At 37.8% G+C, this 19,598-nt stretch overlaps 1 protein-coding gene across 1 annotated transcript; it reads left to right on the top strand.

Moving 5' to 3' along the window:
* The first annotated feature begins 4,145 nt into the window (after window positions 1–4,145).
* On the top strand, window positions 4,146–5,072 carry OR13G1 (olfactory receptor family 13 subfamily G member 1). The gene has a single exon (XM_068981046.1). The coding sequence runs from the start codon at window positions 4,146–4,148 to the stop codon at window positions 5,070–5,072; it is 927 nt and encodes a 308-aa protein (XP_068837147.1).
* The last annotated feature ends 14,526 nt before the right edge of the window (window positions 5,073–19,598 follow it).

The raw sequence follows: 19,598 nt of genomic DNA, 5'->3' as shown, positions 1-19,598 counted from the left end.
ATTTATTTTAACATCAGATCTTTCAAATGTTAAAAAGTATTTGAACTTAATTTCAAATATCAGTTATCTCATCTATATTGTCCTGTTCCAAGTCATATCTCATTTAGAAAAAAACCTTCCATGTTCCTTCAGTTTTTTTATATAACTTAATCTTTGCATGTGTACTTAGTCTCTCAGTCATGTCTGACTCTTTGAGACCCCATAGACTAGCCCATGGGGATTCTCCAGGTGAGAATATAGGAGTGGGTTGCTATGCCCTCCTCCAGGGAATCCTCCCAACCCAGGGACTGAACCCAGTCACCTACACTGCAGGTGAGTTCTTTACCATCCAACCTAATGAATACTGCAGTAGGTATTATATGAGGATTCATCTCTATTACATTGTGATTGTTAATTGACCACTTAACTTCTATAACTTCAGGTTTGTTTTCTTCAAAATTGTCTTCTAGTATCAGACAAATACTAGATATCTTACAGACAGAAAGTAACTTTATTGAGGATAATCAAGGAAAGAGGCCCCAAGAAATTTTTGTTCCTAAAAACTGCCACTAGGTACATAATGAAAATCCTTGATTTATTCTTCCTCCAAACCTCTCCAGCATTTTGTCAACTCTTCTATTTTTTGCTTATTTATTTGGGTAAATTTTTTTATTGATGTATAGTTGATTTACAGTGTTATGTTAATTTCTGTTCTACAGAAAAGTGATTCAGTTATATATTCTTCTTATATTCTCTTCCATTATAGTTTATCACAGGATATTGAACATAGTTCCCTGAGCTATACATTAGGACTTTACTGTTTATCCTAAGGTCCTAGGATAAATCATTAATCATAGAGTGGGTACACTATACCTTCTCCAGGAGATCTTCCCAACCCAGGAACTGAACCAGGGTCCCCTGCATTGCAGATGGATTCTTTACCAACTGAGCTACCAGGGAAGCCAATCTCTGCATATGTTTGCCAAATTAATCTTTTTTTTTTTTCAGAAGTCATTGAAGAGAGATTAAGAGCAATTTCTTTAGAGTCAGACAACCTAGGTTTGAATCCTGGCTTTTCCACTTATGAGATATGTAATTATAGCTCCTCTTGCTTTATATCCAGTGCATTCTTTCTTTATCAACTATTAAAAGATGGTAACATTAAAATCCCAAAGTTGTTATGAAGATAAAAGGACATATTTTCAGAGAATCAAACACAGAACCTGTTATATATCATAGATTCAAGTAATGGCAGATGTTAATACTTTCACTATAGGAAAAAAAAGAAATAAAGCTTGGGATTCTCAAATTGAATTATAGATTAAACAAAAGTTTTATTTTTTTTCCTCCAGTCTGAACACCACACATATGTCTAGTATTTGCTTAAATTTATCAAATTATTAATTGAAGTTTGTAGGGCCTATGGAATCAAATCAGACTGGATTTGACTTCAAAAGTGATTTTATATGCCTCTGTTTAGGCATCAGAAAGACAATATAATCTCTGAAAAGTCAAAGCATACTGATGAAAAATAAAGTTTGGAATATATTCACAATTACATTGAATATCTTTACTATATTTGCCAGGTCATAGTAGTCCTGATGGCTATGAAGTCATGCAAATAACTGGATCTCTAAATCCATTCACCTGTTGATGGACATTTATGTTGTTCTTATGTCTTGGCTATTGTGAATAGAGCTGACATGAACATAAAGGTGCATGTATCTTTTGAATTATAGTTTTGACCAAATATATATCCAGGAATAGGATTGTTGAATCATATGATAACTCTATTTCTAGTTTTGTTTTTTTGATGTGGCACATATATACAATAGAATACTATTCAGCCATAAAAAGAATGAAAGAGTACCATTTGCAAAAACATGGGTGTATTTAGAGAATATCATAGTAAGTGAAGTAACTCAGAAAGAAAAATACAGATACCATACAATATCACTTATTCATAGAATTTGAAATATGACACAAATGAACCTATCCAGAAAACAAACAGACTTGCAAACATAGAGAGCTTACTTGTGGTTGGTTGCCAAGGAGGAGAGGAGAAGGGATGGACTGTGAGTTTGAGGTTAACAGATGCAAACTATTATATATAGAATAGATAAACAACAAGGTCCTAATGTATAGTGCAGGGAACTATATTCAATATCCTATGATAAACCATAAGGAAGAGAGTATAAGAGGAATATATAACTGAATCACTTTTCTGTACAACAGCAATTAACATAACATTGTAAATCAACTATATGTCTATAAAAAAATTACCCAAATAACTAAGAAAAATTAGAAGAGTTGAAAAAATACTGCAGAGGGTTTTTTGTTTGTTTGTTTGTTTTAAATTAGAGGTTTTGAGGAAGACTATAACAAGGATTTTCATTATGTACCTAGTGACAGTTTTTAGGAAAAAAAAAGTTCTAGCTGCCTCTTTCCTTGATTATCCTCAAGAAAGTTACATTCTGTCTGTAGGATATCTAATATTTGTCAGAATTTGTACCAATTTTGAAGAAAACAAGTCTGAAGTTATGAAAGTTAAGTGGTCAATTAACAACTGCAGTGTAATAGAGATGTAATCCTCAGCCTTCTAATTTTAATCAAACCCTCCTAAGCCACCAGGAAAGCCCAAGAATACTGGGGAGGGTAGCCTGTCCTTCTCCAAGGGATCTTCCTGACCCAGGAATTGAACCAGTGTCTCCTGCATTGCAGGCAGATTCTTTACCCACTGAGCTACCAGGGAAGCCCCAATAGAGACGTAATCATAAATTTTCTAATTTTAATCAAACCCTCTTGCCTTTCTAAGACAGCATGAGAAAAAAATTCACTCAGTTTTAGAATTGCTCTTGTCGCACTAAAGAAACAAAGTAGCAAGGCAGGCATCTGACCAAATTACTTAGTCCTTGGACCCAATTAATTAATCATTAGTCCCATGACTATCCAGCTTCAGGATATCCTCTTAGTATTTTTCTCCTGAAATGTTTCCACTACAATTATCCCTGTCAGCTTCTATTATAGTTACAGATATTCCTATCTATTTATATGTGTTTCAGGGAAGACAGCATGCTATTTACAAAATTAGTGAGATATTGATGAAAGTAAAAGTAGAGAGTGAAAAAGTTGGCTTAAAGCTCAACATTCAGAAAACTAAGATCATGGCATCTGCTCCCATCGCTTCATGGCAAACAGATGGGGAAGCAGTGGAAACAGTGTCAGACTTTTTTTAGGGGGGTGGGGGAGGACTCCAAAATCACTGCAGATGGTGACTGCAGCCATGAAATTAAAAGATGCTTACTCCTTGGAAGAAAAGTTATGACCAACCTAGATAGCATATTCAAAAGCAGAGATATTACTTTGCCAACAAAGGTCCGTCTAGTCAACGCTATGGTTTTTCCAGTGGTCATGTATGGATGTGAGAGTTGGACTGTGAAGAAAGCTGAGCACTGAAGAATTGATGCCTTTGAACTGTGTTGTTGGAGACGACTCTTGAGAGTCCCTTGGGCTGCAAGGAGATCCAACCAGTCCATTCTGAAGGAGATCAGCCCTGGGATTTCTTTGGAAGGAATGATGCTAAGGCTGAAACTCCAGTACTTTGGCCACCTCATGAGAAGAGTTGACTCATTGGAAAAGACTCTGAAGCTGGGAGGGATTGGGGCCAAGAGGAGAAGGGGACAACAGAGGATGAGATGGCTGGATGGCATCACTGACTGGATGGATGTGAGTCTGAGTGAACTCCAGGAGATGGTGATGGACAGGGAGGCCTGGCGTGCTGCAATTCATGGGGTTGCAAAGAGTTGGACATGACTGAGAGACTGAACTGAGCTGAGTGAGATATTATGTAACTATGTCATTTTTCCATTGTGTTTATATGCATATATATGAATGTAAGTTATGCAAAGACAAATTTCAACTAACATGACAATTTTGAAATTTAAAGACTTTTTTAAAATCTTTTTCTTTTCAATTACAGGATTCCCTTTAATGGAGTCATGGAAGAACATATATCAGAAAATGGCATTCATCAGGAGAATAGTAGATATTGTAATCAAATCACTAAATTCACACATACACACACAATCTTCTAATAGCAGCACCCAGACGCCTTTAATTCTCAGTTGTTTATTCTGCACTGTCTACCATTTAATCACAAAAGCAAGATGAATAACAGCATTGTAACTGAATTCATGATCCTAGGCCTCACTCAAAAACCTGAACTCCAGGGAGTTCTCTTCATTATCTTTCTCTTCATCTACTTCGTAGCTTTCTTTGGCAATATGCTTATTGTCATTGCCGTAGTCTATAACACTAGCTTGCATACCCCCATGTATGTTCTCCTTCTGGCCCTGGCTATCGTGGACATCATCTGCACAACAAGCATAATACCAAAAATACTTGAGACCATGCTAACATCAAGAAAGACCATCTCATATGGAGGTTGCATGTCCCAACTCTTCTTCTTCACATGGTCCCTGGGTGCTGAGATGGTTCTCTTCACCACTATGGCCTATGACCGCTATGTGGCCATCTGTTTCCCTCTACGCTACAGTGCTATTATGAACCACTATATGTGTGTGGCCTTGCTCAGCGTTGTCATGGCTATTGCAGTAACCAACTCTTGGGTACACACAGGTCTCATCCTAAGGCTGACCTTCTGTGGATCAAACACCATTGACCACTTCTTCTGTGAGATACCCCCGCTGCTAGCTTTGTCCTGCAGCCCAGTGAGAATCAACGAAGTGATGGTGTATGTTGCTGATATTACTCTGGCTATGGGTGACTTCACCCTCACCTGCATCTCCTACTGTTTTATCATTGCTGCCATTCTTCGCATCCGCACTACAGAAGGGAAGAGAAAGGCCTTCTCAACATGCTCATCTCATCTCATTGTGGTGTCTCTTTATTATTCTCCTGTAATCTACACCTATATACGCCCAGCTTCCACCTACACATTTGAAAGGGACAAAATGGTAGCTGCACTCTATACTCTTGTGACCCCTACATTAAACCCAATTGTGTACAGTTTCCGAAATAAGGACATGCAGGCAGGGATTAGGAAAGTATTTGCATTCCTGAAACATTTGTAGTTTCAAAGGAGAATGTCAGCTCTCTAGAATCATTTTCTACAACTTAGATTTTACTTACCTTTCATATTTACCTCAATCCCCAACTTTTCCATTCCCTCTTAGCACAAGAATGTCTCATCTCATAGTAAGTCACTTCCTTAGATCTTCATTTCTAAACTACACTTATTCTTGAGCTTGTTTGGTGGTCTAGTCATTAAGACGCCATATTTCCAATGCAGGAGGCCCAGGTTTGATCTCTGGTCAGGGAACTGGGTCCCTCATGCTACAACTAAGAGCCTGCATGTAACAACAAAGATCCTGTGTGCCTCAACTAAGACCCAGTGCAGCCAAATTAAACAAACAAACAAACAAACAAAAACACTTATTCTGTTATAATTAAACTGTACTGATTGATAATTCTATAGGTTCCTGAAACATTCTCTTTCATGAAAACTTTCCAAACTAATTACAGTGTAATCATAATGTTTCTCTTAATCCTACCTTGTTCCTAGAATTCTCATTGCCTCCACAACTCCATGCTTTTCACTTTAACAATATTTGTGATGTAATGGACCTGAGTTTGAGCAAACTCCCAGAGATAGTGAAGGCCAGGGAAGCCTGACATGCCTCGGTAAATGGAGTCACAAAGAATCAATCATAACTTAGTGACTGAACAACGACAACAACATAGATATAGCCTCACACAAACAGATATCCATATCTCTCACTATATATATACACATAAGTGTGTGTGTTAGTCACTTCAATTGTGTCCGTGTCTTTGCAACCCTATGTACTGTGGCCCACCAACCTCTTCTGTCCATGGGACTCTCCAGGCAAGAATATTGGAGTGGATTTCCATGTCCACCCCTGGGGATCTTTCCAACCCAGGGACTGAACCTGCACCTTTTATGTCTCCTACATTAGCAGGAAGGTTTTTCACCATTAGTGCCACCTGGGAAGCCCATATAGACGTATACCACATGTCTAAATATATATATATATATATGAATATGAATATTTGTTTATATTAATATAGTAAATAATCATATAAATATTTATGTATTAATAAGTTAAATAAATATAAGAATACTTATTTATATATATATATACATATATGTCAACGTCTTTCTAAATGTCAAACTTAACAATATAATAGCAGTTATTTTACCAGCAAAAGCAAGTCTACTCAAGAAGAGTTGGAGGAATTGCAATTCACAGTATATGAACAATGGTGGACCATAGCAAATCCAGAGAACAATGAAAGAAAACTTGCTTTTAGGCCATGCTAGTGGTAAAGAACCAATCTGCCAATGCAGGAGACATAAGAGACATGAGATCAATCCCTCGGTTGGGCAGATCCCCTGGAGAAAGAAATGGCAACCCACTCCAACATTCTTGCCTGGAGAATCCCATGGACAGAGGAGCCTGGTGGGCTACAGTTCATAGGATCCCAAAGAGTCAGACATGACTGAAGCAACTTACCACAGAACAACAAATAGAGAAAAAGGGAAACTGGAAATTCTGTAATAACCAATTAGCCCATTGGAGGAAGCTTAGGAAGTCAAATTATGGACGCTTCTCATTGGTTGGGCTACTGTAGTCTCTGATTGGCTGGTCCCTTACTGGGTGGAGAGAAGTTTTCTCTTTCATGCAGGATAATAAAGTAGATAACACTTCTTGTCAGATATATAGGCTTATATCTCTTCCTGTTTGTACTAACTGATGATGTATCATGGAAATTGAGAGTTGCTTTACCAGTCTGTCTGAAATCTAACTTTAGCTGATGATCCTTTAATTAATTCCTCAGTACTGGTCTGATGCTTGCGACCCCATGGACTGTAGCCTGCAGGCTCCTTTGTCCATGAAATTCTCCAAGCAAGAATATAGGAGTGGGTTGCCGTTTCTTTCGCCAGGGGATCTGCCTCACCCAGCAATTGAACCCTGGTCTCCTGCTTTGCAGGTGGACTCTTTACTATCTGACACATCAGGAAAGTTCAACGATAGAATGAAAAAGCCTATAGCACGCGGTATTCCCAGGTGGTCTCCCATCCAAGTATTAAACAAGCCCAAACTTTCTTAGTTTCTGGGATCAGACAAGATCAGGCACATTCAGAGTGCTATGCCTGTAGACAATACTGGCATACCTCACAGGTAATGTGTTTGGTTTCAGACCACCACAATGAAACAAATATCACATGAAGAAAGTAAAACTTTTTTTTTTAATTTCACAGAGCAAATAAAAGTTACATTTATACTATAGTAGAGTCTATTATATGTACATTAGTATGGTCTAAAAGAAAAAAATGTACCTCCCTTATGTGAAACACTTTGTTGCTAAAAAATGTTAATCATCTTTGAACCTCCAGCAAATCATAATCTTTTTTTGGTGGTGGATGACCTTGCCTTGATGTTAATGGCTACTGAGTGATAAGGATGGTAGTTGCTGAAGTTTGGAGTGGTGGTGGCAATTTCTTAAAATAAAAATAAAGTTTGCTGAATCACTTGACTCTTCGTGTCATTATTGATTTTTCTGTAGCATGCAATGTTCTTTAATAACATTTTGCTCACAATAGAATTTCTTTCAATTGGGGTTGATTGTCTCAGAGCCTACCACTACTATGTTAGCTAAGCTTATGTAATATGCATGCACTTTGTTGTCATTTCAATAGTTCTTTACAGCATCTTCACCAGGAGTAGAGTCCATCTCAAGAAACCACTGTCTTTGCTCATCCACAATAAACAATTCTTCATTTGTTTAAATTTTAGCATAATATTACAGCAATTCAGTCACATTTTGGGCTCCACTCTTATTTCTAGTTTTCTTCTTATTTTGACGACATCTGCAGTTACTTCCTCCACAGAAATTTTGAACCCTTCAAAGTCATCTATGAGGATTGAAATCAAATTCCAGTCTATATTTTGATATAGTCTAATGAACCACAAATATTCTTAATAATATTTAGAGTGGGAAATCCTTTCCCAGATGCTTGGAAGATTGAAGGCAGGAGGAGACGGGGATGACAGAGGATGAGACGGTTGGATGGCATCAACAACTCGACGGACATAAGTTCAAGCAAGCTCCAGGAATTGGTGATGGACACAGAAGCCTGTTATGCTGCAGTCCATGGGGTCACACAGAGTCAGACACAACTGAAGGACTGAACTGAACTGACATGTAACTTATATGTTTATATGTACATGCTAAAGCTTATACTGGAAAAGGGCAGCTTTCATTCTAATCCTAAAGAAAGGATATGCCAAAGAATGCCCCAACTACCACACAATTGCATTCTTCTCACATGCTAGCAAAGTAACGCTCAAAATTCTCAAACAAGGCTTCAACAAACATGAACCATGAACTTCCAGATGTTCAAGCTGGATTAGAAAAGGCAGAGGAACCAGAGATCATCTTGTCAACATCCGTTGGATCATCGAAAAAGCAAGAGAGTTCCAGAAAAAATTCTACTTCTACTTTATTGACTATGCCAAAGCCTTTGACTGTGTGGATTACAATAAACTGTGGAAAGTTCTTCAAGAGATGGGAATACCAGACCACCTTACTTGCCTCCTGAGAAATCTGCATGCAGGTCAAGAAGCAACAGTTTTAGAATTGGACATGGAACAACAGACTGGTTCCAAATCGGGACAGGAGTACATCAAGGCTGTATATTGTCACCCTGCTTATTTAACTTCTATGCAGAGTACATCATGTGAAATACCAGACTGGATGCAGCACGAGCTGGAACCAAGATTGCCGGGAGAAATATCAATAACCTCAGATGTTCTGTTAACACCACTCTTATGACAGAAAGCAAAGAAGAACTAAACAGCCTGTTAATAAAAGTGAAAGAAGAGAGTGAAAAAGTTGGCTTAAAACAACACGCAGGAAACTAAGATCATGGCATCCAGTCCCATCACTTCATGGTAAATAGATGGGGAAACAATGGAAACAGTGACAGACTTTATTAAGGGGGGGGGGGGCTCCAAAATCACAACAGATGATAACTGCAGCCATGAAATTAAGACTCTTCCTCCTTGGAAGAAAAGTTATGACCAACATAGACAGTTCAGTTCAGTTCAGTCACTCAGTCGTGTCCGACTCTTTGCGACCCCATGAATCACAGTATACCAGGCCTCGCTGTCCATCACCAACTCCTGGAGTTCACTTGGACTCACGTGCATTGAGTCACTGATGGCATCCAGCCATCTCATCCTCTGTCGTCCCCTTCTCCTTCTGCCCCCAATCCCTCCCAGCATCAGAGTCTTTTCCAATAAGTCAACACTTTGCATGAGTTGGCCAAAGTACTGAAGTTTCAGCCTTAGCATCATTCCTTCCAAAGAAATCCCAGGGCTGATCTCCTTCAGAATGGACTGGTTGGATCTCCTTGCAGTCCAAGGGACTCTCGAGAGTCTTCTCCAACACCACAGTTCAAAAGCATCAATTCTTTGGCGCTCAGCCTTCTTCACAGTCCAACTCTCACATCTATGCGTGACTACTGGAAAAACCATAGCCTTGACTAGATGGATCTTTGTTGGCAAAGTAATGTCTCTGCTTTTGAATATACTATCTAGGTTGGTCATAACTTTTCTTCCAAGGAGTAAGCGTCTTTTAATTTCATGGCTGCAGTCACCATCTGCAGTGATTTTGGAGCCCCCCCAAAAATAGTCTGACACTGTTTCCACTGTTTCCCCATCTAGTCCCCATGAAGTGATCAGACCAGGTGCCATGATCTTAGTTTTCTGAATGTTGAGCTTTAAGCCAACTTTTTCACTCTCCACTTTCACATTCATCAGGATGCTTTTTAGTTCCTCTTCTCTTTCTGCCATAAGGGTGGTGCCATCTGCATATCTGAGGTTATTGATATTTCTCCCAGCTATCTTGATTCCAGCTTGTGCTTCTTCCAGCCCAGCGTTTCTCATGATGTACTCTGCATAGAACTTAAATAAGCAGGGTGACAATATACAGCCTTGACGTACTCCTTTTCAATAGTACAAATAGCTGTGAAAAGAAGAGAAGCGAAAAGCAAAGGAGAAAAGGAAAGATATAAGCATCTGAATGCAGAGTTCCAAAGAATATCAAGAAGAGATAAGAAAGCCTTCCTCAGCGATCAATGCAAAGAAATAGAAGCAAACAACAGAATGGGAAAGACTAGAGATCTCTTCGAGAAAATTAGAGATACCAACGGAACATTTCATATAAAGATGGGCTTGATAAAGGACAGAAATGGTATGGACCTAACAGAAGGAGAAGATATTAAGAAAAGGTAGCAAGAATACACAGAAGAACTGTACAAAAAAGAGCTTCACTACCCAGATAATCACGATGGTGTGATCACTCACCTAGAGCCAGACATCATGGAATGTGAAGTCAAGTGGGCCTTAGAAAGCATTACTATGAACAAAGCTAGTGGAGGTGTTGGAATTCCGGTTGAGCTGTTTCAAATCCTGAAAGATGATGTTGTGAAAGTGCTGCACTCAATATGCCAGCAAATTTGGAAAACAGCAGTGGCCACAGGACTGGAAAAGGTCATTCAAATGTTCATCCCAATCCCAAAGAAAGGCAATGCCAAAGAATGCTCAAACTACTACCCAATTGCACTCATCTCACACAAAGTATGCTACTGCTAAGTCACTTCAGTCATGTCCGACTCTGTGTGACTCCATAGACGGCAGCCCACCAGGCTCCCCCATCCCTGGGATTCTCCAGGCAAGAACACTGGAGTGGGTTGCCATTTCCTTCTCTAATGCATGAAAGTGAAAAGTGAAAGTGAAGTCGCTAAGTCGTGCCCGACTATTAGCGACCCCATGGACTGCAGCATACCAGGCTCCTCCATCCATGGGGTTTTCCAGGCAAGAGTACTGGAGTGGAGTGCCATTGCCTTCTCCCACACAAAATATAATCTCAAAATTCTCCAAGCCAGGCTTCAGCAATATGTAAACAATGAACTTCCAGATGTTCAAGCTGGATTTAGAAAAGGCAGAGGAACCAGAGATCAAATTGCCAACATCTGCTGGATCATGGAAAAAGCAAGAGAGTTCCAGAAAAAAAACATCTATTTCTGCTTTATTGACTATGCCAAAGCCTTTGACTGTGTGGATCACAAGAAACTGAAAAATTCTGAAAGAGATGGGAATACCAGACCACCTGACCTGCCTCTTGAGAAACCTATATGCAGGTCAGAAGCAACAGTTGGAACTGGACATGGAACAAGAGACAAGTTCCAAATAGGAAAAGGAGTATGTCAAGGCTGTATATTGTCTCCCATGCTAGTAAGGGCATGCTTAAAATCTTGCACCCTAGGCTTCAGCATTTTGTGAACCAAGAACTTCCAGGTGCCCAAGCTGGGTTTTGAAAAGGCAGAGGAACAAATTGCCAACATTTGCTGTATCATAGAGAAAGCAAGGGAATTCCAGCAAAGCTTCTACCTCTGTTTCATTGACTATGCTAAAACCTTTGACTGTGTGGATCATAACAAACTGTGCAAAGCTCTCAAACAGATAGGAATATCTGAGCATTTTACATGTCTCCTGAGAAACCTGTATGCAACAGTTAGAACCCTGTATGGAACAATTGGTTGGTTCAAAATTGAGGAAAGAGTACCACAGCTGTTATGTGTTTGTTGAACCTACATGCTGAGCACATCATGAGAAATGCCAGGCTGGAAGAGTTACAAGCTGTAATCAAGATAGGTGAGAGAGACATTAACAACTTCAGATATGTGGATGATACTACTGTAATAGCAGAAAACAGAAAGGAACTAAAGACCCTCTTTATGAGGGTGAAGGAGAAGAGTGAAAGAGCTGCTTAAAACTAAATATTAAAAATACTAAGATCATGGCATCTGGCCCCATTACTTCATGTCAAATAGAAGGGGAAAATGTGGAAACAGTGACAGATCTCTTCTTGGACTCTAAAATCTCCGTGGATGGTGACTGCACTCATGAAATCAGATGATGATCACTTCTTGGCAGGAAATCTATGACAAACCTAGACAGTGTGTTGAAAAGCAGAGACATAACTCTGCTGACAAAAGTCTGTATAGTCAAGGCTATGGTTTTCCCATAGCCTTGGTTGTCAGAGCTGGACTGTAAAGAAAGCCTTCGAACTGTGGTGCTGGAGAAGACTCCTGAAAGTCCCTTGGGCAGCAAGGAGATCAAACCAGTCAATCTTAAGAGAAATCAACCCTGAATACTGGTTGGAAGGACTGATGTTGAAGCTGAAGCTCTGGTATTTTGGTCATCTGATGTGAACAGCTGACTCATTGGAAAAGACCCTGATGCTGGGAAAACTTGAGGGCAGAAGAAGAGGGCATCAGAGGATGAGATGGCGGGATGGCATCACCAATCCAATTGACATGATCTTGGACAAACTTTGGGAGATAGTGAGGGACAGGGATGCCTGGAATGGTGCCGTCCATGGGATCAAAAAGAGTAGGACATGACCAGGTGACTAAACAACAACCAGGTGAAGGCAGTATAAAACAAAATATGTTATATACATTAATTATAGAAACTAGGCAATTTGTACTGTTCTTGAAAATTGTCAGAAAGGTTTGCAAGTGTAGCAAGAAAAATAAACATGTCTACTATCTGTATCAGACCTTTTCCCCATGAAATTTGTTTATTTTTATGTGCTAAAAAAGCAAACTTTTGTATTTCATACTATATTTTCAAAATTTCTATTTTACTGTAAATGTATTTTTCTTGATGTCTGGCCAAGATAGTATGAAGTATGGAGTATGAAGACCCTGAACACACCTCTGTCTACAGGCACAGCAAAATTAAAACTGTTTACAGAGCAAGTATCTATGAGAACCTGAAGGCTAGCTAAAGATAATTTTTACAGCTAAAGATACAAGGAAGGAAGCACAAAAGGGTGGTAGGAGGAGTGAAGACATGGTAGTCACAAAAGCCACACCCTTTGGTAGGTGATCCACAAACACAAGTATGCTCAAAATTTCAGAGCTTTTCTCCAAGGTAAGGGGTCTCTCCCGCCATCAGGTTCACCAGCCTAGGTGTTATATACCTAGAAGAGTCCCCAGAACATCTGGCTTGCATGCAGGGAAGCTGGGGGGCCTTACAAAACTGAGACTCTAATCTTAAAAGACATGTGAAGACATTTACATGCAGTCGCACAGAGACAGCAGTTTGAAAAGAGCTGATCTTGAAGAGCACCTCAGAGGGGAAGGTGGCAACTGAAATTCACCCTGGAGCTGGAGATGCCAGCAATAGACATTTTGGGGAAGAGGTTCTGCATCAGGGACATGGACACTGTCACTGGCAAGCATCATTTCGGAGTCCCCTCTCTAGCCTATTAGTGTGCGAAAATTACCCACCCATAAGTGAACAAGCTTCAGGTACGGCCACTCCAGGCCCTGTAGTTAGTCACTTAGAGACCTGACCCCACAAATCAGTGGGATGGCAGTCACCACAAAAATCAGAACCTCGCAGCCAACCAGTCCAGTGCCCTGTCCTGCCTACCAGTGCACCCATAATAGTTGACCACATCAAAACAGAAGGACCCATACAGCCCACATAGGGGCCACTCATGGATTATACCACCCATTAAAATAAGATATCCCATGTCCAAAGACAAAGAAGAAGCCACAGCAAGACAGTAGGAGGGGCTCAACCATGATAAAACCAAATCCCATACCCACTGGGTGGGTAACCCATAGACTGGAGAACAATAATACCAAAGAAGTTCTCACACTATTGTGAAGGTTCTGAATCCCATGTCAGACTTTCCAGCCTCAGGATCCAACAAAGGGACTGGGGCCCCAGAGAATCTTGCCTTGAGGGCCAATGGGATTTGATAATAGGCCTTCTAGAGGAGTGGGTATAACAGAGACTCTGGTCTTGGAGGGCACAAACAAAATTTTGTGCACATCAAGATGCAGAGGAGAGGAGCAGTGACCCCACAGGAGACTGAGATGAATCTATCTGCTAGTGTTGGAAGGCCTCCTATGGAGACATGGGTCATCAGGGTCTCACCATACGGACGGGAGCACTGGAAGGTCCCCCTTGTGTAAACCCTGTTGGAGTTCTCCATTAACCCTACCATCAAGCCCCAGAACCCAGGGCTGAGTCACCTCAGGCAAAACAACTGCCAGAAAGGGAGTGAAACCCCACCCATCAGCAGATCATTGGATTAAAGATTTACTGAGCAAGGCCCTGCCCACCAGAGCAAGACCCAGTTTTCCCCATTGCCAGTCCCTCCCATCAAGGAGCTTACACAAGTCTCTTAGTCTCATCCATCAGTGGGTAGACAGAAGAAGCAAGAAGCACAGTCTCACAGCAACTAAAACAAAAACCATATTATGGAAAGTTAATCACAATGAAAAAGCAGACAGTATGTGCCAGATGAAGCGACAGGATAAGATCCCAGAAAACACAACTAAATGAAGTGGAGATAGGCAATCTACCAGGAAAAAAAAAAAAAATCAGAATAATGATAGTGAATATAATTCAGGATCTTGGAAAAAGAATGAGAGCAAAGACTGAAAAGATGCAAGAAATGTTTACCAAAGATGTAGCAGAACTGAAGAACAAACAGAGATGAATAATACACGAGCAGGAATCAATAGCAGAACAACTGAAGCAGAAGAATGGATAAATGATCTAGAGGACAGAATGGTAGAAATCACTGCTGCAGAACAGAATATAGAAAAAAAGAATGAAAAGAAATGAAGACGGCCTAAGAGACCACTAGGACAACATTAAACTCACCAACCTTCACATTATATGGGTTCCAGAAGGAGAATAGAAAGAGAAAGGACCTGAGAAAATATTTGAAGAGATAATAGCTGAAAAATTCCTGAACGTGGGAAAGGAAATAGTCAACCAAGTCCAGGAAACGCAGAGAGTCCCAGACAGGATAAACCCAAGGAGGAACACACCAAGACACATAGTAATCAAACTGACAAAAATTAAAGACAGGGGTAAAATATTAAAAGCAAGGGAAAAATGACAAATAACATACAAAGGAACTCCCATTGGGTTATCAGCTACTTTCTCAACAAAAACTCTACAAACCAGCAGGGAATGGCATGATATATTTAAAGTGTTGAAAAGGAAGAAACTACAACCAAGAATCTGTACCCAACAAGACTCTCCTTCAAATTTAATGGAGAAATCAAAAGCTTTCCAGGCAAGCAAAAGTTAAGAGACTTCAGCACCACCAAACTGGCTTTACAGCAAATGCTAAAGAAATGTTTCTAGGCAGGAAATGCAAGACAGGGAAAAGACCTACAGAAAATAAACCCAAAATAGTTAAGAAAATGGTAAGAGGATTATATATATTGATAATTATCTTAAATGTAAATGGATTAAATGCAACAACCGAAAGACATAGACTGACTGGGTAGATGCAGGCAGGTACTTGTATACACTTCCACTTAACATATCACTCTGCTTGACCGTCCCCACATTGTATATTTTTATATTGTTAATTAATCATGTTTCCATTATGGCTTGTAATTGTAACTATCTTTTATTTTTTGTCTTGCTATTGATTGTGAAAACTGTTAAACATCTTTTACTATTGTGTTAGGTAACTATTACTCAATACCATTGTATCATAATTGGTCAACAGAAAAATAATAGAACTCTATTGGCAATACTAGGATCTAATAGAAAAACCTGTAATCACTTTTTAAAATTCAGATGCATATCAGAATTATCTTGAAATTTTTTGAAAAATACAAATTCTCAGGTATTGCTTTATTTTCTCCAGAGCTCCAGATAAGTTTCTAATGAACAGTCATGTTTAAAAACCACTGGGCTATATGATAATCTTTTACTTTTATCTAGTTTGTTTCATTTTTTCTACTTCATATTCAGGGCTTACATTTCATTTAGTTTATGTTTTCCAATTTCTCCATCTCTTCTCTCTTTTACTGATGTTCTTTCTCAAGCCTTTATCAAGTGTAGTTGAATATATGTGTAATATATATGTATTGTAGTAGATATACATTTTGTATACATATTATGAACGTATATAATGTACATATTTTAGAAAACATGAATTTTTGCCTAACTAAAAATATTATGATATTTTGATTCTACTTATTTCACTTATGAATAGAATGTTAAATTTTTAATTAAAAAATAGATATGCAACATGCAACAAAGATTTACTGTACACCATAATGAACTTTGGTCAATATCTTGTAATAAACTATGATGGAAAATAATTTCAACAATAATATATGTGTATTTGTATAATTGAATCACCTTGCTGTACACCTGAAACAATGTAAGTCAATGATACTTCAATAAAAAATATATATGTATGTTTATAAGATCCCAAATTAGTAAAATAAATAGAAGTTGCAACTAATATTACAAAAATACAAAAAAATCATATAATATTACTATGAACAATTATACATCAATGAAATGAACAACATAGATGAAATGGATGAATTCCTATAAATCTTCTATCCTTAAGACTATATCAGAAAGTAAAAAAGGACAGGCTGATTATTAGTAATGAAATTGAGTCAGTAGTTAAAAAAAAAAAAAAATCCAGGATCAGACAACTCCACAGTTAAGTTTTACTAAACATTTAAAAATATTTAACATCTATCTTTTTCAAATTATTCCCAAAAATAGAGAAGAAGGAATAATTTTGAACTTATTTTATAAGGCCAGTATCAACCTGATAACAGAACCAAAGAAACAATAAAAGATTAAAGCTCAATATCATTAATGAACATAGATGTAAAAATCCTCAACAAAATACTAGCAGCCAAAATTCAACAATATATTAAAAGTATCATACACAATGTTCAAGGGGAACATATCCCAGGATGCATAGAAAGTTTAATAACTGCAAATCAGTCCATCAATGGGACACATCACATTAAAAATTTGAAAAATAAAAAAAATTATATGATCAGTAGAAACTAAGACAACATTGTAAAACAACTATACTCCAATAAAAATTTATTATAAAATTATATGATCATCTTAATAGATACAGAAAAAGTTTATGACTAAATTTAACATTCATTTATGATTAAAAACTTTCTAGCAACATGGGTATAAAAAAAAATACCTCAGCATAATAAACTCTATGTAAGACAGACCTACAGCCAACATTATACTCAAGAGTGAAAAGCTGAAAGCATCTCCTCTAAGAACAAAAACAAGAGAAGGATACACTCAAGTCACTTTTATTCAACCAAGTATTGGGAGTCCTAGCCACAACAATCAGAACAGAAAAAGAGATAAAATGCAAGCAAACTGGAATGAAAAGGAAATCTGCTATTACTTGCAGATGACATAATACTGTATATAGAAAATCCTAAAATCTCCACCAAAAAAAAAAAAAAAAATCAGAACTAACAAATGTAGTAATGTTGCAGTATACAAAAATCTGTTGTAATTTTACACCCTAATCAAGAATTTTAAGAAAGAGAAATTAATAAAACAATCCATTTTACAATTTCATCCAAAATAATAAAATACTAAATTTAACCAAAGAGATGAAAGACCTCTTCTCTGAGATTGAAAAGACATTGATTAAAATAACTTGAAGAAGATGCAAATGTAAAGATATAACAAGGTCACAGATTATAAGCATAAGTATTGTTAAAATATCCATACTACTCTAAGCAATCTACAGATTTATTATAATCTCTCTATAAAAATTAATGACAGTTTCACATAACTGGTAGAAATAATCTTAAAATTTGTATTGAGACACAAAGGATGCTGAGTAACCAAAGAAATCTTGAGAAAGAATAAAATTAAAGGTATATGCTCCCTGATTTTAAATTATGCAACATAGTAGTAATCAAAAATTGTGTAATACTGACACAGAAATGGATAGATGGGATAGATGGATAAAGTAGAACACAGAGCCCATAAATAAATCCACACTTATTTGTTCAATCAATTAATGAGAAGGACAGTAAGAATAGTCAATGGAGATAAGATAGTCTCTTCAATAGTGTTTATTGGAAACACTCTTGATTACGGGAAACTGGACAGCTACATACAAAAGAATTAAATTGGACAACTTTCTTACACCATATAGAGCAATCACCTCAAAATAGATTAAAGACTTAAATATAAGACCTGAAACTATAAAACTCAGAAGAAAATATAGGTAGTACATTCTTTGACAGATGGTTTAGTGTCTCCTCAGGCAAGGGCAATGAAAATGAGAGTTAAAAAATGAACTTGCCTGAACCTAAAAAGCCTTTGCAAACCAAGAAACCACCAACAAAGCAAAAGGAAACTCATTAACTGGGAGGATATATTTGCAACTTATATATCTGATAAGGGATTAATATTAAAATATACATTAATATTAATTAAAATGTGCATCAATATTAAATGCATTAATATTAAAATATAAATTAATGTTAAAATATGTTCATACAACTCAATTTCAAAAACCAATCTGAATGAAAAAATAGATAAAAAACCTGAATACATTTTTCCAGGAAAGCCATATAGATGGACAACAGACCAATGAAAAGATGCTCAACATCACTAATCATTAGTTTGTTAATCATTCAGTCATGTCAGACTGCAACCCCATGAACTGTAGACCTCCAGGCTCCTCTATCCTTGGAATACTCCAAGCAAGAATACTGGAGTGGTTAGCCATTCCCTTCTCCAGGGGAACTTCCCAACCCAGGCATCAAATCTGGGTCTCCTACATTGCAGGCAGACTCTTTACCATCTGAGACACCAGGAAAGCTCCATAATCATCAGGGAAATGCAAATTAAATTCACAATGAGATATCCTTCAATACTGGTCAGAAGGGCTATTTTCAAAAAGATAACACATAATACGTAACAAGTGTTGGTGAGGATACCAAGTAAAGGAAAACTTGCACACTGTTGATGGAATTGTAAAATGATGCAAGCATGATAGATAATTGTATGGAGGTTTTTCCATTAAAAAAAAATAGAACTACTGTACAATCCAACAATTCTACTTCTGGGTATTTATCCAAAGAAGGAAAAAGCACTAATTTGAAAAGGTATATGTACCTCTATGTTTATTGGAGCATTGTTTATAATAAACAAGGTATGGAAGTGACCTAAGTGTCCATCAACAGATGAGTGGGTGAAGAAAATATAAACATATCTGTGAAGTGAAAGTGAAAGTGTTAGTAATTCAGTCATGTCCAATACTTTGAGATCCCATGGGGTGTAGCTCTCCAAGCTCCTCTGTCCATGAAATTTTCCAGGCAAGAAAACTGGAGTAAGTAGCTATTGTCTTCTCCAGGGTATCTTCCTGACCCAGAGATAGAACTCAAATCTCCTGCATTGCAGGCAGATTCTTTAGTGTTTGAGCCACCAGGAAAGCCATATATATAGTGAAATATTACTCAGCCATAAAAAATGAAATTTACCAGTTGCCAAAACATGAATGGAGCTAGAGGATATTATGCTAAGTGAAATAAGTCAGACAAAGAAAGAAAATGCCACATGCTCTCACTTACATGTGGACTTGAAGAAACAAAATGAAAACAGACTTGTTAATACACAAAACAAAAGGGCTAGTTACCAGAAGAGAGG

The sequence above is a fragment of the Capricornis sumatraensis genome, chromosome 9 (assembly GCF_032405125.1).
Source record: "Capricornis sumatraensis isolate serow.1 chromosome 9, serow.2, whole genome shotgun sequence".
Taxonomy (NCBI): domain Eukaryota; kingdom Metazoa; phylum Chordata; class Mammalia; order Artiodactyla; family Bovidae; genus Capricornis; species Capricornis sumatraensis.
The sequence above is the reverse complement of the archived record's forward strand: the minus strand, read 5'-3'. Positions and strand labels throughout refer to the sequence as shown.